Genomic DNA, 27,181 nt, shown 5'->3' with positions numbered 1-27,181 from the left:
TCCACCAGCATTTACGACGAACTTTCCTGAGGTCATATCCTCGCAAGTGGTAATTTAGTTGACTTGTGACCGCAGCAGATATGCGCCTGACCCATCCTCCCGAAGCAAACATGACATGGGCGCTGATTAGAGGTAGAAAAGTCAGTATAGGTTGTAGGAGGTAGTCCAAGAGGTCCCACAGCCGGATGGCTCTTGGTGTTATTGTTGCAGACTTCAAACCGACCTTCACAATGAATCTGTTGGAACAGTATTATACCAGATGTCGTCCAGAGCGCGGTGAGTTTGACAAATACATAGCTGATGCTCAAAGGACAGTCGACGTAGGGGACGTACAGAATCCGGCGATCTCCTGGCAAGAGCTGCTTGCGCGCGATAGGTTACAAGGCGATGTCAATGAAAAAAGGATACACGCGGTCAGCTTGACTAACCTGCAGCTGCAGTGACACCCAGGGTAAATGGTCTTTGCACATATTGCTCGGGCTTGGATGGAAAAAAATGTGCTTAGGCATCAGGTCTACCAAACATCTGTCCAAAGACACCACAACACTTCTGACGGCCCTCTAAATGCAGCGTCGTGTATGTCCGATTGGTTTGTTTCTGCTCGCTCGAATACGCTGAAGGGCTTAGCAACGCGGAGTGGGATCAGGTGGGACTGTGTCGGACGGTGATTCTTGGCTCGTGGGCTCTTTAGTTGGCTCGGCTGTGACTCGGGACCAGACAGTCTCGTAGCTGAGATGACCAACGTTAATCTGTAGGCCAGAAAGGACGGGGCTTTTGCCTCACCCTCTCCTTGCACGTGGACTTGGCTAACAACCTGGCCGTCTATGAAGTACGGCTGACCTGCCTTGAAGCAAGACTGAAACATCAGCACTCCTCAGTGTCTTTCGGATTTCCAGGCTTGGGAAGATGCCAGATGCAATCCGAGTCAGCGGTCAGCAGAGTGGGATTTCAATGGACGTCAACTGAGCGGAGTGTGGGAACATGGCCCTCGGCGCTCAGCCAGGCTCGCGGGGACTCATCTGCCGCGAGACTCCTCTATCTCTACATCCCCTCGCCACGACTAAATTCCCGCGGACCGTAGACGCCCGTAGTCTACAGCGCCGGTGGGACTGAAATGGATTTGGAATTAGAGAAGCGATCGCCAACCACTCACCCGTAATGCTATGTGTCCAGACACCCGGCATTGAGATCTGCAAAGGAAGCAGCTGAGAGCATAGGCATGCTATGAAGAAGTACAGTGACTGGACAAGTAATTGCACCCCGCCCCACACCCCTTAGATTACGTAATATTCTGTCGGCTAAAAAAGAAAACAATTTTCCATATATTATGATTATCTCTATAAGTATGGCGTATACGAACGCACAAGACCATCTTACGAGCCGCAAGTTGATGAGGCGCAGCATTGCCGAACGCGAAATCTCATTCCTCGAGTCGCAAACACAAAACCCCCCGCTACTAATCGCCGCATAGCTTGAGCGTGTGAAAACTGCCGCGAGCGAAAGCCGGAACCCTTTTTATTATACCATTAGTCAAACCGGAACCGACGCTGCCGCTATTGAAACAAAACATAGACGAGGAAATGTGCCCTATGTGTATATATTTTCCATATTCACAAAATTGACAAACATGGAATCAGAACCAACGTCCAAATTGGGTCTCACAAGACCATCGGAGATCTTGGGGAAGAGCGTCCAATCATTTTCATCGTATGAATCAGTTTTGCTCGCATTGGGTTGCGAATCACTACCAGCTGAATGATCTGACAATGTTCCAGATGAAAGCGCCGGCAGTGAGGTAGTCTCATGAATTGGTTGAACGCACATGCTGGGGTCATTCAAGACATTGCGCGTCATCCAGGTGAGTTGTAGATCGATTTGTTGATCTTCGCACCCGGCGTGTTGAAAAACCATGTTCTTGAGGTTCCAGACCTCTTCTCGTAGACATTTCAGCTGTGCTAGAAGTACCTCTTTCTCTTCATTTTCATCGCTTAATCGGCGCTCAATTTGTTCTTGTTCTCTCTTCTTCTTTTGGCGGCACTTGTTTGCAGCGACGCGGTTTCGTTCACGAACTTTGACCCGTTCTGAATCGCTAACCGAGCTTCGTCGTCGCTGAAATACTGCTTTGTTTGTGGTGCGGTTGGTCATGGCTCTGCCCGCGTACATATCTGGACTCGGCGTTTAATATATTGTAGCAACAGACTTCGGCTTGAAAATCTCCCTTACCTATCGATGACAGATAGACAATGTGCCAGACAGCAAAGGTGGTACGGTAGTTGCGCTGAACTAGGATCAACTGGTCGAATAGTGCGTGGTCAGTCCGCATATATTAAGCAGTATATAGCTGTGCGACCTATAATTTATCAAGACAAAGGAAGTAGGAAAATCGCTGACGTCATCGTCGCCGGGGTTGGAGTATAACCAAGATGAGAGCCAAGATTCAAGACAAAACCTGTTCTACGGTCCATTTCGTTATCTGCCAGTCCACCGGAATCTTACAGGGAAGTTTCCGTCCCACAGGGGGTAAAGTAATTTGGTTGGGGGACAAAAGCGCCATTGGCCAATTATCGCGTGGAAGGATATGATGGCGCCCGTGTTAGACCAGACAGTACATGAAATAATTCGAGTCGTATCATTTCCATTGAACTGGCGGAAAGGACTTCTCTTGTATTCAAGTTACGTCGGAAAATATGAAATCAAGTGTGATCAATTTTACTGCTCGACGGTTCACTTGATCATCCATCAACTCACTAGTATTATTCGTACCCCACCTACTTTAAAAGCCCGTCCACGACATTCGCACCTCGTAAAACGTATGGCAACTTACAAGCTACGTCAGCAATAAGTTCATCCCAGGGCTTCTAGGTACCTTGGCCTAAGCTTCTCTGCTGTTGCTCTTCTTCATCTCGGGCTCAATCAGCTGAGAAAAAGAAGACACATGTTGCGACCTTCATCTATGATTGGCGTGTGAAGACGAATCTACTTTAGTGGGCGACTGATACCCCTGTGATTCATAGTATAGGAATAGAACTCCAGACCAATTGTGTCATTCAGAAATGACACCTTCGTTTTTATGGAAGATGGCCGCCCACTGAAATGGCGCACCATGCGTGACTTGACAGCCTTGGCAGTGACAATTTTTAAAGAGTCGAGTGGTCTGTCTCGCGTCAATGTACATAAGATTGGCCCATACCCCTCTGCGGTGCAGGTCTTCCGTGGGTAATAAGCCATGAGCTCTATACCGGGTAAGCAGATCTCCGAATTCAGCTTGTTTTTGCTCCTTGGTTTTTGTCTTGCTCGCTGTGCTTGCCTCAACTGATGCTATCCAGGCAGCATAAAACTCCGGTGACACAATTGAGATAGCTTCTGGAATTGGATTGAAGCTTCACTAGCCTCAGCGATCCCAGCTTTCTCACACCTTCGTTGTAAGGTTTGCCAGTTGAGCAGCCATTTGTCGATATCAGTGTTTTTATCTAGTCCTCGGTCCAGATTTCTCCATGCGCTTTGCAGACTGGATTTGTATTTTGGATCACAATCATGTGAAAGACGCTGACGCAGGTTTCGAAGCAGTCCCCAAGGTGTCTCCTGGTCTATAAAGACCTGGTAGTTCTCATGAATGCTTTGCCGAATAGCATTTGCAACCAATTTGCGGCCTTGAAGTTTCCTCTTATATGCGCTAAGCTTCCTTTCATACTGAGCATTGAGGACTCCGTACACATGGTACCAATCGGTCGGGTGTTTCTTCTGGAGTTCCTCCCAATCTGGCTCAGCTGGTTCTTTCGGAAGAGCAGGTTCTTTATCTTCCTCGGGGTCGCAAAGGTCCCAGATTTCGAACTGCTCTGCAATGGTTTTGATCGGTCAGAGCCATATCTCCCAATCGGATGAATCCTTCAATATGACGCGTGAGGATGATGACGCGGATGAAGTGTATTCGGACATCGTGAGGTTTCAATTGACGTTCGCATTTGTCGATTTCCGATTGATATTGCTTCTCGGGGGTATGATTCTTTTCGATTCAGGGGTTGTTATCCCTATACAGCCAGGACCCGGTGAAAACCAGGCAAAAACGGGGATCAAAAAGTGAGCATAACAAGCAGATTCATATAAAGAAACCAAGAAGCGATTCCGGGCTCATAACTGACAGAAATCAAGGTATGGCGAGCGTATTGGTAAAATTCACCATGGTAAGATTCTCTAAGCCAAAATAACAACTGTCCGGATTTGACAATTTATGCGGAAAAATTATTAAGCAAAATAAACACATTTTCGGTCTCATGTTGTCAACAAAAGAGGGTCGCAATTTTACTGGTGCGCCCGAGGAATATTCAGCACCCCCATCTGCCTGACGATCCTAAGGCTCTCAACGCCCTTACTAAGCTCATCCCCTATTTATTCTGCACTTTCTATAGTATATAAAAAACACACTCTCAAGTACTCAATTGGCTATGCCCGTACTAGTCCGTACTGTAACGACCACGTTCCGACACATGTTTCTCCGGTAAAAAGACGGTATGGTCCTCATTTTTGTTGACAAGATCAAAGCCAGAAGGGCGCCTACTCTAAAAGTTGCAAAGCGACATATCAACAAATCAAACGACCCCGCACTAAGATGATTGATCAAGTATCATCAATGTTTGTTTAGAATCCCGGCTTATTCGTAGTCGGTCCTCAATATAGAGTATGCTCACGGAGCTGGTGCCAATTGATAAGGGAGAGACCAGAGTCGCGATATAATACGCAGAGTACTGGCCGAGTGAGCATGTCGATCGTGACATGTTCCACTATTGTAAAAAGAACGGTACCAAGATTAACGCCAATGTGGGATCCATGGAGTGGTTCAAGCCCGAGGAGAAGCTCACAGTATTTCCACTTATCATCATTAAGTGGCCAGTAATAGCCATGAATGCTTGTTGAAAAGGAGAGGTCCAGTGGTTAGTGCAGTAGACATTTAGCCTCGGCGGGTAGCTTCTTGAATACACTTTGCTGTCTCTCCTGAACAGTATTCCGACGCCGGCGCTGGATTGCTTTTGCCGAAGGAAACTCAACAGGGAAAGGGGACGATCGGGCTCGCTAGAGTAACCTCCGGAATAATGGGTTTTCGATGATCAGGAAAGGGAGTTGTATACCAGTAAGAGCTGTGAGGATATCTTGCTGCCATAGTCCTTTTGTAAAGACTCGCGTTTCTCGCGGGCTGAATAGTCACGCGCCTATTCACAAACGATAGACATTATCATCAAGGCAACCTACCTTTTAACTCCGAGTATATTCCGTACCTGGCGGGTAAAAAGGACTGGAAGAGAGCCATGGCCGGCAATCTGATTGCTGAGTCTCTGGCACTTCTCTCCTCTGACATGTCTTGCCATTGAGGTAGTTCCATTCAACTTGCGGCTTGGATGGTCAAGGAGCTGACCGCATTTTTGGCATATAACCTTTGGGTCCCCAGTCACAGTATGAGCTACCTGCTTAAAGCTATTCCACGCCTCTGAATGACTTCGGGATCGATCCCAGAAGCTCTTATTCCCTTTCACGAAGCTCGTCCCCGCGGATAGTCTGAAGACACCAGAAAATAAAATTCTTTTTACTCGTTTCGGAGTAAACAATACAGTCGTCCGAATCGCTCAAGGGAGGGAGAGATCATAGGTTTACTGGCTCGGGGGCTGAGGTTGATTCAATGGTTTGCTGACTGGACTGTAGGTCGGAGGGAAAGAGGTCTAGACCTTAGCTACCGTGGAAAGAGCACGAGGCGAGGTCTATCTTGAGACATGATTCAAGAGTACCGGAGTCTGAGGAAGAATAATAGGGGAAAGATCCACAGAAACTCATGGAATAGGGTGCTTCGCGTGTTATGACCGTTGGTCTACCTAAAAAGATATGATCTGATAGATCGCGCATGTACGCTATGGCCTCTAACTTCTATGAATTACGATTGGATATGGTAGTGGGACACATGCATATTTAGCGTGGGCAGACTTTGGACTGTCCGGAGTCCGCCCAGACACCCTGGAAATTTGCTCGAAAGGCATGCCCCCGTTCTAGATTATTATTTTATAAACGACATTTTGGGCGTCTCAATTAGTCAAGTGGTGCTGCTATTCCAGGCTCTCTAGTCTTCACACTTCAAAAATAAATGATATTATCAACCCCGCGTTGATAGTAATGGTAGATATAACTAGTTCGAGTAATGAACTGAACTAGATGTGTATTCTGTTTTCCTTAGGTATTTGACTAAAAGCAGTGATCATAAATGTTAGTAGAAACTAGAGGTGAATTAAACGTGAGGTGCACTTACAAGATATATATTGCTCTCACTAAAGTAGTGCCAAGTTACAAGGAACCGTAAATTAGGTGTATGGCGAGCGTACTGGTAAATTCACGATGGTAAAATTCTCTAACTAACTAAAATTATTATTAGTTAACTAACTATTATTATTATTGATTCCTCAGGCTTTTCACGACCTTGGGTCGTATGCAGCCCCCTAGCTAGTGTGCACTGCTCCGTTGAATATGTACATTTGGTGGGTTGACCACTGCGCGATCTTTTGTAATGCAGCCATCGTTCAATTTCATCCTTCAACAAGCAACCGTTGCGTCGCCATAGCGAACGCGATGACAGCTTTGACGATCTTGATATCGGGCTTCCATGCTCTTCCGTTGGGCTCGCTTGTCCCGTCTACACTCTCTGCTTTTCCACCTAACATCCGCGGTAGGTTGCCAAAATGAGGCCCTGCTGTCTCAATCAGCCCTCGACGCTGTTCGTTCCACCGTGTGCATCGAAGTAGGAAGTGCTGGACCGTTTCGCGCTCGATGCCACACTCGCACAAATCGCTATCACTTTTGCCAATTCGATGAAGATACCCATTGAGACTGGCATGCCCCGTGCGGAGTTGGGCTAGTAACGACGCCTTCTCCCGATTCAGGCAATCATATAGCATCTTTGTGTGAGGTCCTGGGAGAGCTGAATCCAGCTGGCGTGTGAACTGGCCTGTGGTCGACTGTTGGAAGTTGTCCTTCCGGTGCTGTTTAGCATTGGCCCGTGCCCATCGCAACGCCGACGCCCGGAGCTGGGTTCGCGCCCATGGCGGGGGGTTGACTTCGCTGTTCTCTACTGTTGCTTCGCGTGCTAGGCTATGCGTTCGTGCTGTATGCTCATTGTCCTCTTCCGTTGGCGGCTGCAGGTTGACCTTCGCGCCCATCTCCGACAGCTGAATAATTTCTTCAGTGATCAGGGTGATGAGAGCTTGGCCGCCCTGGAGATGGGGTTTTGCAAGAGAAAGCAGGACGGCAGGGTTGTTCACAACAATCGTAATGTGTATTTTCCACGGCGACATCTGGATGCGAGGGAGCAGCGTCCTGATGTACGAGACAGCCTCTAACACCACCCCCAGCTGCACGTAGTGAGCGTTGAGCGCGTCATCACTGCCGACCGTCCGGTTCGACGAGGCAATGTCGACTTGATTAACGCGAACAACTAGTCCAGCTCCGACCAGACCATTGCGGACGCTGACGCTGGTGAACAGCCACAGGCGGGCATGGCCGGCTTCATGTAGCTCATGCATATCGGATCCGACGGTGGCAATCAACTCGCTGAGAGACCGTTGCCACGGATCTAGAGGGAAGGGTCGAATGACCTCCACGTCAGACAAGCAATGTGGTCCGTACTTTGCCAGTATTTTGAACGGTGACGGGTAACTCCCATCCTGCATTGCGGTCGCCGCCCGACAGGACCAGAACAGGTGATCCTTTGGTAAGGTGTGGCAGACGATCCAATGCTTCAGGATGCGTGCTCGAGGCGTACGACCGTCGGTTCAATCCCCGCCTCTGCCTCGGCGATGGCGAGGGCCGTGTTTCGGAACACGCCCACGATCGCCTGAGAAGCGACTCGCTGGATGGCTTCGAACGGCCGTACAATTCCTGCCGCAACACTAGAATCCCGTCGTAAAGGGCACCACACCGATGCCGCATAGTCAATCTTCGATGCGACTGTGGAGGTGAAGAGCTGGCGAGCTACCGAAGGAGGTAACCCGCGCAGTCGTCTCAGTGCAAGGACGGCTTTCATTCCTTTATTCGCAGCCTTTCCGATGTGTGATTTGAACCGTAACCCCTGGTCGAGTATCACGCCGAGAATCTTGACTTCAGGCGCCGGGGCGACAGTCGCTCCATTCACGTGTAGCGGGACCGTGGGAAGTTGGCGCTGCCGCTGGTTCCTCGTGAAGTGGATGAACGATGTCTTCTCTGCCTCGAAAGCCGCGCCAGACTGTGCCGCCCATTCTGACGCTCGTGGGATGACCTTCCGCTGCAGTACAGCTGTATTCGCCTCAGCAGACGAGCCCACAGTCCATCGAGTATAGTCGTCGACGAAAGCGATTGCTCCCTTTCGTCTGGTGAGGGAGACATCTACCAGATTTGCATTCAGGAACAGAAAGAGAATAGGAGAGAGCGGCGAGCCTTGCGGAAGGCCCGCTTGCTCGATGGCCATTTCCTCGGATTGATACATATTCACGACGATCGACGCTCGTCGTGAGGAGCAGAAACTGTCAACCCATCGGATTAGGACCTCCGGGATTCTTCGTTGTCGTAACCTCCGCAATAGGACACCCGGATCCACACCGTTATAGGCACCCTTCACATCGAAGCTCACGAGACTAAAGACTTTGCCCTCGCGCCATGCATCGTGTATCTTTCCTATCAGAGTGTTGAGCGCTTGTTCGCATGATCGCCTCCGGCGCTATTTCTGTAGCTCTTTTAGCCTTTGAAACTTGCTCACTAATTCGTCTGATTGAATATCGAGAGGTCCTAGTCATGGTGTTAGTGTAAAGCTCTTGTGATGGTACTATTACCTTTTCAATTTGATCTCTTATAAGGTCATATTCAAGCGTAGCATGTTGGGCTTGTAAACCTTGTGAAATCCTTTCAAATACAAGTAACATATCCCCTGTTGAAGCTCCTATATGCTTTTTTAAAAAGGCATGCGAGCCTTCAACTCGGAATGTCGCAGAATCACCTAGGTGTAGGTGTTGTTGTGTCCACGCAACTATAAATTTCTCTTCATAAGTTAGCCATGTATCCTTAATATATCAAAAGGGTAGGGGGAAGGATTGATTATGCTTCTCAAATTCTAAAAGCCTTATATTATAGATATCCTCGGTACTAGAATAAATTAGCTGAACCCAAGATTTGAGAAATTCTTGATGCTTATTATTCGTATCGAAATGCTGCTTTGTATTTTGTGTCACATTTTTATTAATATGCCATATACAAAGTAAATGCGGATATCTAGGGCATACAACCCCAAGTGCACCTAATAGAGCGAGATCTCGATCAGTACAAAGAACTGGTTTAAAGGGTAGGGGATTTAGAAAGGAGAAAAAGGCCTCTAAAGCCCAAGTATAACTCTCTTCCTTCTCATTCTGCATAAAGCAGAATGCAATACTAAATGTCGAATTTGGGGTGATATGCCAATAATATGTAATAAAGGCATTTGATGTCGGTTCGTGTTATAAGTGCAATCTAGTACGAAAATCCTATTATACTTATTAGCATATTTGATTGATTCTGGATGCGCAAACATAAAAAAGAGGATATGGCCTTCGTGATCCTGCTTAATAGCATATTTCCAATAATCTTCCTGTAGAGTTTTGATTAGAAGCTCAAGGGGAGTACTATTACCAAGCTTTTGTCTTCGTAAAGCACTTCGTGCATTATAGATATCCCTAGGGGTAACTAGGGTATTAGGATGCTCTCTTTTAATTAGAGCAAGGATATCACGGGGCTTCGATCCAACCTCAGACCTATGAAGGATAATTTGAAGCTGCTCCTCTGTGAATTTGCGAGCTATAGGGTGATCTATCATATTATTAGTAGTATGATTATGACTAGGGTTACGTACCTTTAATTCCCACTTCTCACTATCTGGAAACCTTCTTCCATATAGTCTAAATGGACAACTAATTCGACGTGCATTTGTTACCCTTCGATTTGCCCCATCTGGCGCATTGATTCGATCATAGTAGGTGCCACCACGATCACAACCTAGGCATATATTTCGATTCGCATTTGATCGTATAATAGTGATAGCTAGCCGTGGGAGAGAGCATGCTGACGTACAGAGGCCATTAGCAGCTCTCTACTATCAAAGATCTGCTCTTTAGGGGGCTCCATATCTGATAAATCTGAGAGGTAGAGATCTAAAGAGCTGAGAGAATTAGGGGGCAGAGCTAGGGGATTTATACTAGACTATGGTATAGGCATTTAGAATGATGTTGCTATGGTAATTCTAATACAAATCACATGATATTATACATTATATAATTAGTTGGATTACATAATTTGAGGTGTCCCTAACAATTCCCACAACTCGCGACAACCCGCTTCTCATTCCGCGAAGCTCCATGGGCCGACATCAACAGGGAGCTAAGAGACCTAGAGACGGGGATCGTAGATATTACAGACCGCTCGGAACTGGACGCGACTGCAGGGCGCTTGACTGGCAGGATCAGCTCAGCAATTCGCCAGCTAGTCCCGGTTGCGCGGCCATCCCCATACGGCAAAAGATGGTGGACTTCGGAGTTGACGGCATTGCGAGACACCTACACATGGGCCCGAAATCGGTGCACGCAAGCTCGGCGATATGGAGTCGACCTTACTGCTCTGGAAGACACGGCATTATGCCTACGGAGACAGTACCACCGAGCCATCCTTGACACCAAGCGACGGCATTGGGGGGAGTTCCTTAATGACACCGACAACATGTGGAAAGCGGCTCGATACCTCCAGCCGGGAGACCAATCCATGGGAATAGTCCCCACACTGCGCTCGGGTGATCAGACGATCAATGATGACCAGGGAAAGGCCCATGCACTCCTTGAGACCTTCTTCCCCCGCTGCCCGATATCCAGGATGAGCCGCCGCGAGACAGCTCGTGGCCGGACGCCCTCCCGATGGAAATGATTACTGAACACGAGATCGAGGTGGCTCTGATGAGGATGGCGTCGTGGAAAGCCCCCGGACCAGACGCGCTGCCGGTGGTGGTGTGGCAACAGATGTGGCCTACCGTGAAACGATGGGTCGTCGAACTCTTTCAAGCATCACTCCGACTCAGCTACTTTTCTAGCGCTTGGAAGGTTGCTAAGATCGTGGTGATACCCAAGGGTGGGCGTGACCCATCGTTGCCGAAATCATACCGCCCAATCTCGCTGTTGGCCACGCTTGGAAAGGTACTGGAAGCAGTCGTCGCCAACAGAATCTCAGCCCTTGTCGAAAAACACCAGCTACTGCCCCCGAATCATTTTGGGGCCGCTATATCTCCCTGTACAAATACATTCTCAAGAACGATGGGTCTACCTTGCGCACATCGGATTGCTACTTTACTAGAGGGTAATGCAGCTATTCCATTATCAGATATTCACCCATTCTGGCGAATTGGCCTTAGTGACACAGAGGACATATCAGAGCATCTTCCACTCTTAGAGCCCCTGATTCCATTGCCAAAGCCTAAGAAGCGTAAGCGTGATGAGATAGAGCAAAAGAAAGTTGAAGAGCCTATACAGAAGAGGAAAAAAGCACCATCAGAATGTACTGCATGCGGTATAGTTGGGCATACACGAAGGTCATGTACCATGTAAATAATGGAGAGAATAAGAGTATCTCAGATACAAATCACATGATATTTTGTATTACCTAATAATCTAAATTACGTAATATGGGGGTGTCCCTAGTTATCAATTCCCTGCTGTTGTGTAAAACTTATGTAAAATTGATTTGTTTGCCCTTTTTGAAAAAACCCACCCTTCGTTCAAATATGAAAAAACTCTGTTTTGTACCTCAGAAAACTAAGGGGAGCCGCAACCACCGACGGGCCAGCAATAAGTATGGATGTACATAAGGTTGTGTCTCACAGAAATATCACTAAATGCAGGTGCATCTAACTCCTTACGCAGTTGCAGGGAAATACACGATCGTAAAGAACTACAGTGAAAGGTAGTGGTTCTAAACCACAGTGGTTTTGAAACCACTTTGGTTATGAGACTCTAGTATAAAGATTACATTGGTGTCAAAGCCACTACATTAACAACATCAAAATCAAATTTAGTATTGGGTATAGAATTGGGTAGATATAGAAATATTGTTGGCTTAGAATTAAGAAACCAGGAGTTCTGTCGAGACGAGGAAACAGAAGCAGTATGACACGCCTGTACATAGAAAAAATCCAATGTAGTCGATTCGCAGCATCGCTACATACACCAGCTGTGGCTAACAAGTGAGGGGAACATGCAACTTTCCGATCGCGCTTCAGTCGGACTTGTGCGATCCGGCTGCCTCTCTCTTGGTGTAGTTCAGAGTGCCACTAGACCTAGATTGGTGATACAGGACATTTGCCCGCGTCAGTTGAAGACTTTTGAAAATGTCTTCTGCGACGGCCATTTCTTAAAGGATTTTTCTCTCCTTCAAGACTCTATTATATGTACAAGTTCGACGGGACGTGTTCTGGGGAATACTTGTGTATATTGAGGATGAAAATTAGGTCTGCATTTTGCTATCGATGCGGTACTGTAAGTAGTCCCTGCACCATGATACGCAAGTAGTTCTTAGAGAGTGATCTGAGGGCAGCTAGCATCCTGTGTAGAAGGTTCCAAATCCTCGACGGGTCTTACAGTACAAGATCTCGAAATCATGATGGTTCCCAGACCTTTTAGCCGGGCGGACCCATTCCAAATCTTGGAACTTTTTTCTTGCTGTAGACCTGGGTTGTATCGGGTTATCCCCATAAACCGAGGCATATATTAACCAAACCAGGAACTCACATCAAGCAAATTCCACATCACTGTATAAGGGGGCCAGCCATAAGTATCATATCCGACTGCCGGATTCTGCGAACACGGAGCCAAAATCACATTCAGCTTCTTCTTCATCCACTCTCGACGCCAGGCATTGAGGACCTTCTCTCGGGCCACATGCAGGTCGTTCACTTTGTTGAGGGGATCCGGCTCCTGTTCCACAGGCCATGGACCCGAGAACATCGGAGAAGCAAACTTAGCTACCGAGGCTACCAGCGGCTCCCCACTAGGGTCGATATTATCCACGTGGGGACCGTAGGTGAAATACTGGAATGCCAATCGCGATGCATATGCCACCGACAGATCCTCGTTCGTGTTATTCTCGATACGCACAATCCGGTGGCCTGCCTTGGTCGGTGCCTCGACTGCACGATCCAGAGCCCGTCTCATAGGAGGATGGATGGGGAAATGTTTGTCTTCGGACAACAAGCCGACGGTGAGACTTCCATTACGGTCGCTACCCACCGTCGCGGTCTTGTTCCACGGTACGGCAGCGGCTGTATGATCATATTCCCAGGCCTTGCCTGTCCCGATGACTGTGTCCATGAAGAGCTTCAAGTCTGCAAGGCTGTGGCCAAGTGGACCCGCAGAGGGAACGAGACCTGGCAAGCCTTCCATTGCGCCGGAGAACTGGCCCCCGAATGGGACACGAGCAGTGGTTGGCTTGAACCCGTAAACACCGCAGCATAGCGATGGAATGCGAATTGATCCTGCGATGTCTGTGCCCACGCCGAGAATAGAGCCTCGGAATGCGACTAGGGCGCCTTCGCCGCCGCTTGATCCGCCCGCAGTCAAGGCAGTGTTATGCGGGTTGAGGGTACGGCCAAAGATGTTATTCTCCGAGTCTCCGGTCTGATTGTTAAGATGTTAGTTCTGATTGAGTTCCGTCTGTAGATAGTGATTGGAATTGTGGCGTGGCAGGCTTACCATCATTGTTTGGGGAATATTAGTCTTGACATATAGCACGGCTCCCAGCTCGAGCAACATCTTCACCAGCGCCGAGTTTGTCGTCGCCGGGGCATTGTTCAAGCAGGTCACGTAATCCACCGTGGATTGGACGCCCTTGACGCAGAAACTGTCTTTGAGACTGATAGGTAACCCATGGAGGGGACCAATTGGTTTTCCTTCTCGCTGGAGGTATTCATCGAGGAAGCGAGCTCGGTCCAGGGCTTTCTGGAAGAAGGTCTCTGTGAGACAGGAAGTCTACTCACACCGAAGGCAATGCGAGTTAGATGACACGTACTTATAAAAAAGTGGAGAATATGCGTTGACCAGAGTAACGTGTACTTACCACCTGCTGCGCAATAGCTGCACGCTTCGAAAAGGCCGTCGTGACTACCAGCGAGCTGACGTGTCCCGACGCCAACTTGATCAACAGCTCGGTTGCGGTATAGTTCTCCGTGACATCGAGCTCGAGATCAGATAGGAGTCCACTGCGACGCGGGAGATCGTACTCCAACAGATGAGCGGGTACATCTTTCAGAATATCTTCACTCAGAGTCCATTCATGGGGGATTTTGTCCTGGCGTTCGCGGCGCTTGCGAGCGACCAACTCCTGCCAATCGGTGGGTTGAGAGGTTTGGGGGTTTCGGTCGCCATGAGGGAGAGATTTCTTCGAGTATAGATTTCTCTACTGTTGTGGTTCCACGACCATGTTTATATACCTTCTTGATTCCAGCTTCCCATGTACCCCTCACGTACTCCGTACTGGATAAAATACTTGAATTCCCCACCGGACCCCGCGGCCTCGATGGTGCGTCCGCATTCCTTATTGGGAATAGTCTACGATACTAGTAGTTGCTTGGCTTTTTGGCTAACGACAAACGAGGAATTCTCATTGGCTTGTAGCGATCGGTTTATACGGTTTTCTAACTGCCGCCCTCATGTTCCTCTCATTCCTCAAATTATTTCTCATGCCTTGGCAACTACATCTTCCGGCTTGATCCCCGGGAAGTTCGTGAGATGGTACGCATCAATCCATATTTTCTCACCTTCGCAAACCATCACGCCAAGACATACCAGCCCATTCAACCAATTGTACGGACCAGGTCCCGCCTCCAGGCGCAAATGCGAGAAAAATTCCACATCGTCTTGGGTGACCGTGGCCTTCGGGGGCTGTGTCCAGTCTTGCTCGACTTGCTTCGCGTAGTCCGATCCTGGACCGGGGCGATACAGGCCATGGGCGCGAATGTAGAGGTAGTGGCCGTCGGAGGTTCGTGCCGTATACCGCGCATCGAGCTTCATCGACTGGACAGACTTTGTTAGCGATGTATCTTTCGCTTCTGAAAAATATCTTGTCCTTAATCATACGTGGGTTCCCTTGATCACCGTGGCCCAGTCAGCTCCTCCTAGAGACAGGACAGTTGCTTCAATCCCGGGGCCCTTGATGCTTCCGCCCAGGATATTGGCGACACTACGGACAATCCCCGCGTCGTGAGGAGCACCAACGTGGATCTCCTCTCTGGCGATGTCGCATTCCAGTCTGTACAGCTAGGACAAGGCGGGTTGCCGCATGGACGGGCCATTAAGGAATACGTCGTTTCCGGGCGACGGAGCGGGCGACATAGTGGAGTTGGACAATTTAAGTGGTTAAATGTATCAAGTGCAAGTGGATTGTGAAGCCAGCCTATGCCATGAGATTATTGCAGGAATCCAGCGGCTTTTATCGAGCCCCGAATCACTGTATCTACATAAATGGAAGATATTTCAGTTCCGCGAGCTCCCCGCAGTAGGTCTTCGAAACAGGAAGGTTGACCCCTTCACCTTATCAGCCTTTGCGATGTAATTGAAACATCTTCAGCCGAACCTTTAGACTAGCAACTACTGTATATCCGGGGTCAAATCTATGCGTCAAATCTACCAAAGTTGGGCCTACATCGCAGATAAATATGCAGAAACTATTCTCCTATGGGCTAGGTATGAGACAGGTGTATTGATTATCTACACCTTTTTGTTTCTTAAGCTGAGGATTCTGTATACTCGCAACTTCCTGCTTTTCTGGTTAATCCGCCAACGAACTACTCTTTTTCTTTCCTTATCACATTACAACAGCACGTTCATTTTTACCAATACTAAGCTATACAGAACTGATCAATAAATATATTCCAAGCCCCCCGGTACTTCCCCACAACATGCATTCCATCGTTTCCTTGGTAAGCACGCAATCCCATCACTCACCATGCGAGTGACCCTGCTGTTCCACGAGGCGATAGTAGCGTGCTGCCAAGTCACGACGAGACTGTTTGCCGTAGAACACCATAGGAATGATGAGCAGCGAGATACCCAGATTGATGAACGCGCAGGCAATGAACATATTCTGGAGACCATCGCGCTTGATCCAGGGCGAAATTGCAAATGGGATTCCAATGCTGACGACATTACGGAGGAAGGCTATTCCCGTGAAGGCGTCACCGGTAATCAGTTGAAAGCGAACGGTTAGACAAAACCATCGACAAAGTGATATCGAAATAAAATGACCTACATCACGGTAACTATCAATCACCAGTGTCAAAGTCGCATTGCTAATACTGCCCAGTCCAAATCCGAAGAAAGCACCGCCAATGCTAGGGTAGATCCAGTGCATGCCCTAGGAATAACAAATCAGTTTTAGCATTGTCAAAAAATCACATGTGGAACAGAGATTCAAGAAATTGAGCTTCAGGGACCCCGTATAACCTTACGTCGCAGGATGGGATAGAATCAGAACATTTACAGATCAGCGAAGAAGTCTACAAGGGATACGTCATCAAACAACTCTCGTACTATCTGCACCCAAATTCGTTGTCCAGCGATGTTTGCCAAGATGCCTTTCGGTTTCAGGCCACTGGAGGTAAACCTGATTGAGCAACCAGGCCCTGCATTGCAATTCGTACTTGGAACAATCATGAAAGCTGAGAGAAGGTTTAGCGTAAAGCAAGGCAATTCTTATCTGACTAGGCGAGCGCCAATCTTGAACTGTGATGGAGTTTTATTTACCTCTGATTCCTAAAGAATTTACATTTCGGACCATGAATTCATCGTTAGTCCCTTCAGTGGAAGTGAATGTTCATACCCTTTAACGTGATCAACCAAGTTTGTAATACATTTCCGCAGCATTTGTAATGTACATGAATAATAAGGTTGATCGACTCTGACCAATCTTCGGGGCGCAGCGCAGATGTTATAATTCATAGGACATGACGGAAGTCCCCGGAGGTTGAATCCTACACATAAGTGATAGGGGGAGAATGACTTTGTGAGGGACATAAGCTGCAAGGGGCTTGGCTGAACAATCAGGATACCCCTACAAGGGTATCCAATTGAGGGTGACACTTGTTGCTAGCATGGAAGAGATTCACGGCTTGGACTCTGGGTCGCCTAGAGACATTTGAATGGGTGTAGGATAATAGGACTTCTAGAAATCAATTTAGTACCTTTCTGGCGACGAGATCGATGATGCAGAGAACTTACTAATTGATGTTGGGAAAGAGGCCAATCTTTTGTGTTTGAGGCCAGAGCGAAGATCTTCCCGGATTTCTTCATCCGAAGAACGAGGTGGATATCGGCATCGCATTCCGAGCTATATTCGGAGGCCTTTTTGAAAAGGGACTTTCTTCTCCTGCGTGCTTTTTGGTTCACTGCGTCGGCTGGGTTGGTTCTCACCTTTGGCTGAACATCCATATTGGGATTCTTCGCTGGCTCTGACGGAGAGCGGACACGAAGTAGGAGTATAAAATCAAGGAGGGATTGAGCGGACGATTTTAGGATTCAAGTTTGGTAGTAGTGACTTGATAGATAAATGGCGGTCCATGGCGAGCCCTACTTTTGTGACAAGGGGAACTCAACACAAGGGCAGTATGTTAGCAGCATTGGCCTTAATAGGGGATGCTAGTAGGCAAAGTCCATCGTTGAACTCGTATCGGATCATACAAGGAGTGGTGAGTCGACCCGACTCACTTAAACGGGGACCTCCACTTCCCTTTGGATGTGAGAACATTTATCACAATGATGGGCTCACTACTTGTTCCAGTCAATCGGTACAAACACATGGGTCTCGAAAGCCAAATTTCGACCTGTTATCTGCTGCGGCGCACTTTAAGCCGAAGGACAGCAGGACTAGACCGCACTGTGGTTTTGTGATGGACATATCCGCGGCAGCCTCAACAGTTCAAGCGTCCTTGCATTCATGTGCACTTCGGAGATATATAAGCCGCAGCCAAACCTAGTATAACCTTCAGCTACATGATATCTAACCGGTATTTGACCACAGGAGGTCATCTCTCCTTTTACTATGATACTCGTGAAATGGTGTCTACTTTTGCAGGCAGTTGCATTTTCGCCGACCTATGCGCACCTGAGGATGACGTCTCCCGAGCCCTACGGATCTAGTAGAAAGACACTTGACAACTCGCTACTTGCAGCAGATGGTAGTGACTTTCCTTGCAAGATATCCCCAGGTGACTTTATTGTTCCGACTGTAGAGGCGACTTATCGGACCGGTAGCAACAATATCATCAAGCTTCTGGGCAGCGCCACCCATGGCGGTGGGTCCTGCCAGGTGAGCCTCACCAGTGATCGTGAACCGACAAAGAATTCGGAATGGAAAGACATCAAGTCCTACGAAGGGGGATGCCCTACAAAAGGACCCAGAAATCTTGATGGGAGTGCCGAGTCGGACCATTCTCTCCAACTCCACTTCGCGATCCCTGACGGTATTGCACCCGGGAAATATACCCTGGCCTGGACATGGTTTAATCGTATCGGCAATCGAGAGATGTACATGAACTGCGCACCCATCACTGTGGTTAATGAGTCGCCGTCAAATTCGTCGGACAACACACCCAAACAATCGCTGGCTTTTCCTCCTATGTTCATCGCCAACGTGAATGGTTGCATTACCAGAGAAAATGTAGACATTCACTTCCCTTGGCCTGGAAGTATTGTTGAATATAATGGCGACAGCAAATATCGACCGCAAGAAGGCGAACCGGTATGCACCGGAAATCCTACATTCGGCCCAATTCCCATCACCGATACAGCCGATACCGGCGAAGCTGATTCCATTACTGAAAATACCAACTCGATGCCTTGTTCGTGTGGCTGCCAGCGTAGCTAAGCTTGTATAGATATCCGGACGAGCAATGGGGTCCTGCAGCAATGAGATATATAGACTGGAGCGTTCAAATGCATCTAGCTCAATCCAGATCGTCTGTGAAGTGGAAAACCCCAGTCTAATTTTCTTCACCTCTCTTTGTTGATTACAAACCTGGTTTCAGTATTATAGTTCTAGCGGGGAGCACATCTGCGAGATAATGATAGTATTTTGCCCAGCGGGTATGATCATGTCCCAAATCCAAACAGAAGCAACGCACTCCTTGTGTTACATAGACTCTAGTTTAAATAGGCGATATCCAAATGCATATAAATTGAGAATACCGATGGGCCATATAAGTAAGAACTGACTATAACAGCAGGTCGCAAATTGAGTGTAGTCGAGGGGCTATCCTGAACCTACTATATTTGTTTCGCTTGAAGAGCGTTTGCGAACTACCGGCAAAACCATGCTCGATCTACCAATCTACTGTACCTAGCTTTCCTTATGCGCCAATAATATAGTATACGAACAGCAAAGAATGAAAGGATTGCGAGACTTTTCTCGACTGGGTAGGCATTTAACCAAAGAGCCAAGTGAAAACCAATAAGTTGGTCCTTCAGCAACGGGCATAGTAAGATTTGATACCGTGATAGGCAGTTTTGTTGGCTACACTGACCAACAATTTCAACTCTCCCTCGCATGAACCTCGGTTAAATATCTCATTCTGTCATATTAGCCGAGAACATGATGAGACGGAATGAACTTACCTGCAAGATTTCCTCCACGGAGATATTTTCCAGTTGGCAAGGCAAGTTTTGAATCTCCGTTTCCCACTCATATGTACGATTTTTCTTCATCAATTTCGTGACAACATCAGCTAGAGCGGATAATTTCATCGTCGCAGGATTCATTTCTGGTTCTTTAATTTCGCAGCTATTCTCGACGCCCACTATCGAATGTTAGTTTTATCAATTTTCACCATATCAGCGGATACCTCACTAATCTTGACATCACCAAGACTGCGTAAGCAGGATTGTTTCCGGGCCTAGGGTAGCGAGTGCTCTCCCGAGCCCACGCAGATATTGGATTCCTTCTAATACCTATCCCAAGTTAATTTCGAATGCACCTGCAAGAGATTCTATTGGCTCACCGGCTTGACAATTCCAACGAGTTCATCGGTGGTGATCGAGCAGCTGTAGGCTAAAATGTGGCTGACTGACACTTCCGTTGGTTCCCAAATCAATGTGCATGAAGCATCATGATGGTAACATTCGAGCAATTTTAGGAAGCCTGGATGGGCGACTTGTTCCATCAGTTCTAGAAAACCTGTGGCGGGAGAGAACTGATTTTTAAGTTGTTGGATATGCACCAACTTCCCTTTTTCCGACTTATTACGGGCAAATATCAGAGACCGATCTTGGGATGATCCAGCGGCAGGTTCAAAAGTATCCCATGGGTTCTGATTCAGTTGTGGGATCCTTGCGTTCGGGCGACCCGGGTGTGGCTCCATTGAACCAGGTGTGATTACGGCGGTGGCCATTTTCTGAATTGTTGGGGGTTGGGTATGCGGAGACGCCGTTGAGTTTGGACTCAACTGCCCATTGCAGAAGGCCGACTCATCGAGCCACACGGTAGAAGGTCGGCTGTGTTTGGTCTGAGCGCGATTCATAATGCTGTGTTGGCTTCGCTGCGTGAAAAGACATAGCGAGGATTTACGAGGGTCAAAGGATCATATATAGCTCCAAGATATTATCTTAACACATGACCTTCTCCCTGTGTGGTGGTAAACTGCGGCAATTATAGCAGGTTTCGTTGAAGGCCTGTTGATCGGGGTTTTTGTCACCGTCAACTGAAGTGTGAAAAGTTGAGGTGCCGTTGCTCAGCATCAGAACATAGCCTATAAATCTCAGTCTATTTCGACAGATCTACTTTCAACATGTTCATATGCTGTTCCCCTTGAATACCCAACATTTTGTTTTCCGTTTTGGTAGCGTCTCCGTGCAGAAAAGGATACCAGGAGGTAAAAAGGCTCCCGGGATAGGGACGGACATTCCGCTCCTGGGTAGAGGGCGTTGAGTCACTCAAATGCGACTTTCATCAATCATTTTGACAACTAGGAGGACCAGATAGCATAAAGTCAGCCATCGAGTGGTCGATGACCACACCACATTTCCAGACCCTTCAGCCGGTATGGTAGGTCCGATTCGTGTAGGGGCAGGAATATGAGCTGTTGTGATAGCCTCCACCGTACTCCCAGTTGGCAGTGTGAATGTTGGCATTATCAAAGCTAAGGGCAAGGCGGCGTTGTTCCAGGAGGGCGTTTGGGTTGTCTTCATGCTTTTAGTGGACGCCATTTCATCTCCGACACATGGGCCGACAGTACGGTGGGTCGTAATTATATCACATGCAAAACTCTCGGTACTTGAAATTGTCAACCCATAAACATAGCAATGTCGGTAATGTTGGTTGATCTACGTACAGGTTTTGTGCGTGAGGCACTGTTTCCGGCGTCACGGTAGTCGTTGGGACTTTGGTAGACATGTCATTTGGCCCAGGCTATATTTGATTCCTCTATCGGAAAACACCTGGCTCCTAGCTATGTCCTGCTCCGTGGATTAGAGATATTGCGAGGGATTTGCGTAGTGGGGGCTTCTTACCGTACGCACTGGCAAAACTGGCTAATCTCCAAGAGTAGCGCGTTTTCGGTGATCTGCCTGAGGGTATGTCTCAGGTATTTGAGTAGAAAGGAGGACTCACAAAGGCGGTTGACCTAATATCTATGTTCTCATATTTCACTTATATCTTAGCCTTTAAATAAATCAAGCTGGCACTACGATCACCAACTACCTGAAACATCAACGTTAGTTAATAAATAGCTTCAACGGTGTCGGGATCATGCGCAATAAGATGAATGGTTACTTAACACGCTTGACTACCCAACGTTTCTCAACATGGCTACTTGAACCAAATCTTGTTGCACTCAATTAATGGAAAGATTTAAGAGCTTGGTCTGTTAGCACAACTCCGATCACCGTATGTCATATGCGTATGTAGCTCTCTACGGCTGTCATGTGGAAAATTTTCTTTGACATTTCGGGGAATCACAGCATATTGATTTGGGGAATCGATTGACCATAACTTGAGATATTAAATTCCCCCAAACGTAACCTATCAATAAGCTTAATTTGTAAAAACATTCAATATCAGGTGGGCACGTTCGTGTATTGTATTGAGTTTTGGTGGCAAAAGAAAATATAGCCCGCTTCTAGCTTGCTTGAACTTGACTGATACTATCGCGTTGCTAATACAGCCTTCTATTCATCAAGGCGGCCATTTCCATCATTTCGATGAATTTTACTAGGAGACTACATAGACTCGCAGGAAAGAAGAGTAGGATTTCATAATAAACATGCCGGCAAAAATCAACAGGGAATGTTCTTTCGAGGGACATGAACAACAGTATATATTAAATATCTACAGGGTTATCGTTCAATTTCTTCTGAAAAGATGAAGTATATTTGACAAACTGAGAAGTGTCTTAAGTAAAAGCATGCTATCTATCGGTCTATCAGCAATCAGTCTAACCATTCTATCCATCTAGAGAATAGTTTAGCCGATCTTCAATATACTGGCCACCGAGGGCTTCCGTACGAAAATCTCTTGTAGGATTGAACATGCTATTTTCTGAAATCGGACGAATTTCGTTAGATAATAGGGATACATGATGAATATTGGATGGGAATCGGATAACTGAACAAGAAGTGATGCTGTGTGACGGGATGGACGAGACGACTATCGGGCGCGCCCAAAGGTCCACATGCAGACTCTTTGTGAGCAATCTGCGAATGCACTGGAGGAAGAAATCTGGTGCTTGACATGTTTTTGGTTCAGAGGGGATTTTGAGGCGAGACAAGATTTTGCCAACTTCAACCTGAGCGTCGACCACCATTAAGCCACTGCCTGTCCCTTTCAGATGAGAGCCCGTATATAAGGTTCCCAGTAGGCCCATTTTACTGTAAGATCTCTCAATCCCTCTAATGGCTGCCTGGCTTGACCTCGTCAAAGGGAATGAAGCTTGGGATTTAGTTGATACCAAGGTAGCGGAACCTCTCGAGCGTTTGATCCAGACACGGCGCCCCACCCCCATTTTCATCGACTTTTGCGCTTTCAATCTGCCCAAGGTTCGCGAACGAATTTCAGTCTGAGATAGGGAGCAATGACCCCGATGTTACGAGTCGAAAGGCACAAAATTTCCGTGTCTGCGCCCGCCGTTTATTGGCGGGATATCTACCCGCCAGTTAGACTACTTATACGGTAACCAGGCGGCCCGAGCGGCTCGAGCGGCTTGGGTTACGTAATTGCAGCCATATGCAGCTCCTTACCATCGCGGCGACCGACTATAGTATTTCCCCTCGAAGTTTAGCGCGAGGCTGGTACATAAATGAGCATATGACGAAGGCTTAAGCTAATATTTAGTATTCATTGATTGAAACGCAAATAACAATCCCCAGAAGCTCGAGGAAGAGCTGGCCCGCCATTTCCATCGAACCTTTGCCCACATCTTCTCCGGATTTGCCAGTCCCACAACATTCCCATTCTTAGATACTTCTGCGTTTCCCCTGAAACATGGCCTTTGGGCGTCACGGTAAGTCGAAAGAATCTCAGTCTAGGATACCAGAGAAAATTGACAGACATAAGAAAGCACTCCCAATCCAAAATTGGTTGCGACGGTGCACTGCTCAAACGGATATCCTTGCCAAAGCCAGCGCGGCCCTCCCTAAGCGGTTGGCCGAGCCGGCCACGACTCCACGGGAAGCGCCTGGCCGCATCGCCCTGTGGTGGTCGGCAACCCCACATGACATATCCCTGTTGCCGGAATCATCTTCCTACTCACGCACTGTCCATCCATAGCTTTATGTGCAGCCCCTTCAGAGTAACTTGTTAGATTGCAAAGTAGTGCTCACACTGCTACCAACAACAAACCCTTTTCTATTACGTGAAGCCCGGGCAAAGATCCAAGAGTAAGGGAGAAATCTGGAGTTGGTTGGAGGAGATGTGAATTGGAGCTGGGTGATTGACGAAGATGACGGGGTATCAGAAACATGGAAGTGGGCGTAGGCGTGGATCAGCCAGATGGCAGATTTAGTCACACCTTCTAGCACCATCCTAGAATTTACGTGAGAGTAATTTACGATTACCCGTAGGACATTACAATCTGATATGTTAAACCGCCAAATAGAGGTTGGTTTCCAGTAACCCCATACGGACAAGCGTCGTTTCGGATATGGGCCAAAAAACGATGCGTGAGTGTCTAGGGTGAACTGTTATCGCACTCTACTATTCTACACCTGGACATCGCGAAATACCCGGGAACGACACTGCCGATTTGCTAGCCAAAGAGGCGGCTATGCCGGAAAAACACACCCTTTCTGCTTTTTGCCGTCAAGCGAGAGAGCGTACATCAGGCAAAGGATCCACGCTCAATGGAAGAAAGAGTGGAACGAATCGAGCACTGGCGCCCATCTGCGTCTGGTCGACAACACACTGCCGGCCAAGTATACCAGACGGCTCTACGGCTTTCTGCCTAGAAATCGAGCGTACTTGCTAACGCAGCTGCGAACTGGGCACTGCTGGTTGTCAACATATGCTAAGGCTTTTCAATTCCGAGATGACAAGATATGCCTCCTGGTTCCCCTAACAGATTTAACATGCTGTTGATCGCGTCAACCTTTGTTCGCAGTTCGCATTGCAATTTATTTTGGAAGCAGAGACTGAGTGGTCTGATGAACGTACATATTCTCTTCATTCGAGAGGGCCAGAGCGCGTGCGTCGTCAGCGGTGATTATACTACGGAATGACCAGTTGTCGAATCAATGCAATATGAAGGGCTCTTTATTAGGTTCACTAATACAAGAAGATACTTGGGAGGAGTTTCTCACAACGGGTATCTGGAGGCGAGAAGTGATTGTAAGATCAGACAAAATGCGCGTTCCAGCCCATACGGTGGCCTGACGTCGGACAAGGAAAGGTTGACAAACCATACACGGTAATTGGGTACGAATCAAAGAGCCGTGGTGCCATCTGAGCCAGCATAGTTGCCATAACGCGTTATCCAAATAGCAATATGATAAGACTGCCGTGACATTGGTAAATCATCAGTGGTACAAGCAAAAGTCGCAGTTGGTAACCGAGACTCTTTTAGACCCTTCCGATATGTCCCTTTTCTTTCTCATCAGTCATGTGCTGAATCCACGGTCGGACCCAATTTATTCAACGCTCGGCTTTCGCGTGGATTCGCCTTCTCCGGTGCCGATGCATCCGAGCCGGGGCCAGGAAATGCGGGAGTCTGTCGAGTTTTGCCATTTTCCGAATGGGATTCATAGGGCCCGTAGCGTTCCATATTAGGGTCATTCGTGCCTGTACGAACTTCTGTTTTGCTTGGGTCGGTCATAGTGTCCTTGTGTAATGAACTTGGTAACTGGACTTTGGCGGTTGTAAGACGCAGCAGTGTCCAGAAAGGTAAAGACAGCACAGGCCCAATTGATCGATAAATGCAAACTTAAGATCTATCACTCTCTTAAACTGGCTCCTGGTAGCCTTTTTTAAAGGGAGCCATAGAAGTATGCGTGACGAGTGATATAGAATAGAGTTTGAGGACGTTAGACAGCTGATCGTTTTCTTGGTTTCGGAATCATGACCACCCGCGGAGTATTTCTCCAACAAGGAAGTCGAAGCGATTCAGGTTTAATGGTGACCGTATCTTTGACAAGTCTGTATTTCATGAATTGTACCTTTTTTTAGCAAAAGGCAAGTATATACACCGAAGGAGATAAAAATGGGACCAACCCGGTTCATCAGTGTACGAGACCGCATTTATACCAAATTGGACAACGAAAGGCAGGTTGTATGGCACCGAAGCCATGATCTCTGCTTGTTCTGTACGTGCGGCTACACAATATGAGTAATAGTTAAAATCATATTGTAAGTTGTTACCGGAATGACGGATCAATTTATGATTCTATAAGCAAATAGATTTATTATCATAGGGTACAGCGACCAAGTCCTGAGCTGTTGTAACATAGCGTGGTATATAGTGGACCTGCGTTGGCCCTCTCAACGAACGTGCGCCTTACTTGATAAGACGGGGAGGGGTCGTACTGGCTTTATGGTCTTCCAACTGGATTGTTTAACGTTGTTTAAGCGTCAACGAAGGTAGCTGCCAGCCCTCATATGCTCAGGGCCTGCTGTGGCGCTTTCACTGATTCCCCACAGTGTGTCCGCTCTGCTTACACCAGCTAGACCCAGTGATCAATCTCCGAACGTTACGCTGTGACCACACTTACCATATGTCGTGCATCGACACATAGTTAGCACGCGGTCGGCTTATTTGTCCAACCTGCCGCCAAGACGCATTATTGACAACGAAGTCATCACTACAATGCCATTCCCGCGCTTTCCCAATCCAATTATAATCGTGCGAGATATGTCGCGCTCGTGGATCAGTTGTCTAAAGGGAAGGCGCGACTCCTTTAGCGTCACCCACTACCCTCGTGCTCCCTAAGCCTCCTTGAGTATTCGCATTTGCAATGTAGTATTTTCACATGCAATATGTGCAGATCTTCATGAAACCCGAACTTTATCCAAATCAAGCTTACCATGTAGGCTGCCTTGTATAGCACACTTGCATCGTCCCCGTAATTACTATGTCCTCTATATGCAACATAACTGTATACGTCGATGGCGGTCGGTCTTAGTAGGGGCTGTGTTCGAACAGTTTGGTGATTCATTGCAGCGGCCAGCTTTCTACTTAATCGCAGAAAGTACGGTCGTTTCCATCCATTAGCTGAACCCTTCAAACCAGTACTTTACTGCCGCGTCCATTTTACGTCCAGTTAGACTACTACACCGATCACGCTGTCAAGCTCAGTATGCAAAATCCGATTATCACGCTTAAACAACGTGGATCAGGTCCGATCTTGCCAAGCCATCTGAAAGCTGAGTGCAGGCTCGTCAGAAAGCGGAATTGTTGCATCACGACTGAAGCCGCAACATGTGAAAAAGTAGGACGGTTGCGTATATGAAGAGCGAAGTATAACGTACCCATGGCTGAGCACTGTAGTTACTACCTCACGAAGAAGTAAATTGTACGAGAAACTTGTCGGTGTCTAGAGGAAAACCATTCTGGTCGTAACGACAATCCCAAAGAGCCTTGGCATCAATTCGAGGGATGGAGCCAACGAACCAGCCATGGTCAATTTGTACTATAAAAGGCCTGTAA

The 27,181-nt window shown here is 47.6% G+C and overlaps 8 protein-coding genes across 8 annotated transcripts; 1 reads left to right on the top strand and 7 right to left on the bottom strand.

Annotated features, from left to right (window-relative positions):
• Positions 1–1,587: 1,587 nt before the first annotated feature.
• On the bottom strand, positions 1,588–2,145 carry N7489_004979 (bZIP transcription factor; the record flags this gene model as incomplete). Its single annotated transcript, XM_056710731.1, has 1 exon — positions 1,588–2,145. One exon carries the CDS (start codon positions 2,143–2,145, stop codon positions 1,588–1,590), a length of 558 nt encoding a protein of 185 aa, XP_056569152.1.
• An 898-nt stretch (positions 2,146–3,043) lies between these two features.
• N7489_004978 (uncharacterized protein) lies at positions 3,044–3,936 on the bottom strand (the record flags this gene model as incomplete). Its single annotated transcript, XM_056710730.1, has 3 exons — positions 3,044–3,363; positions 3,387–3,831; positions 3,898–3,936. The coding sequence occupies 3 exons, from the start codon at positions 3,934–3,936 to the stop codon at positions 3,044–3,046; spliced, it is 804 nt and encodes a 267-aa protein (XP_056569151.1).
• Positions 3,937–6,560: 2,624 nt separating this feature from the next.
• N7489_004977 (uncharacterized protein) lies at positions 6,561–7,700 on the bottom strand (the record flags this gene model as incomplete). Its single annotated transcript, XM_056710729.1, has 1 exon — positions 6,561–7,700. One exon carries the CDS (start codon positions 7,698–7,700, stop codon positions 6,561–6,563), a length of 1,140 nt encoding a protein of 379 aa, XP_056569150.1.
• A 68-nt stretch (positions 7,701–7,768) lies between these two features.
• N7489_004976 (reverse transcriptase) lies at positions 7,769–8,798 on the bottom strand (the record flags this gene model as incomplete). Its single annotated transcript, XM_056710728.1, has 2 exons — positions 7,769–8,679; positions 8,762–8,798. 2 exons carry the CDS (start codon positions 8,796–8,798, stop codon positions 7,769–7,771), a joined length of 948 nt encoding a protein of 315 aa, XP_056569149.1.
• Positions 8,799–12,776: 3,978 nt separating this feature from the next.
• Positions 12,777–15,395, bottom strand: N7489_004975 (general amidase-B; the record flags this gene model as incomplete). The annotated part of the gene is made up of 6 exons (XM_056710727.1): positions 12,777–13,682; positions 13,758–14,033; positions 14,122–14,385; positions 14,850–15,077; positions 15,141–15,291; positions 15,349–15,395. 6 exons carry the CDS (start codon positions 15,393–15,395, stop codon positions 12,777–12,779), a joined length of 1,872 nt encoding a protein of 623 aa, XP_056569148.1.
• A 604-nt stretch (positions 15,396–15,999) lies between these two features.
• On the bottom strand, positions 16,000–16,413 carry N7489_004974 (uncharacterized protein; the record flags this gene model as incomplete). The annotated part of the gene is made up of 1 exon (XM_056710726.1): positions 16,000–16,413. The coding sequence occupies one exon, from the start codon at positions 16,411–16,413 to the stop codon at positions 16,000–16,002; it is 414 nt and encodes a 137-aa protein (XP_056569147.1).
• A 7,116-nt stretch (positions 16,414–23,529) lies between these two features.
• Positions 23,530–23,814, top strand: N7489_004973 (uncharacterized protein; the record flags this gene model as incomplete). The annotated part of the gene is made up of 2 exons (XM_056710725.1): positions 23,530–23,548; positions 23,582–23,814. The coding sequence occupies 2 exons, from the start codon at positions 23,530–23,532 to the stop codon at positions 23,812–23,814; spliced, it is 252 nt and encodes an 83-aa protein (XP_056569146.1).
• Positions 23,815–25,135: 1,321 nt separating this feature from the next.
• N7489_004972 (uncharacterized protein) lies at positions 25,136–25,354 on the bottom strand (the record flags this gene model as incomplete). The annotated part of the gene is made up of 1 exon (XM_056710724.1): positions 25,136–25,354. One exon carries the CDS (start codon positions 25,352–25,354, stop codon positions 25,136–25,138), a length of 219 nt encoding a protein of 72 aa, XP_056569145.1.
• Between the last annotated feature and the right edge of the window lie 1,827 nt (positions 25,355–27,181).

Source organism: Penicillium chrysogenum (genome assembly GCF_028827035.1).
Source record: "Penicillium chrysogenum strain IBT 35668 chromosome Unknown utg000002l_segment0_segment0, whole genome shotgun sequence".
Lineage (NCBI taxonomy): Eukaryota > Fungi > Ascomycota > Eurotiomycetes > Eurotiales > Aspergillaceae > Penicillium > Penicillium chrysogenum.
Note: the sequence above shows the minus strand (reverse complement) of the source record. Positions and strands in the feature narration are given on the sequence as shown.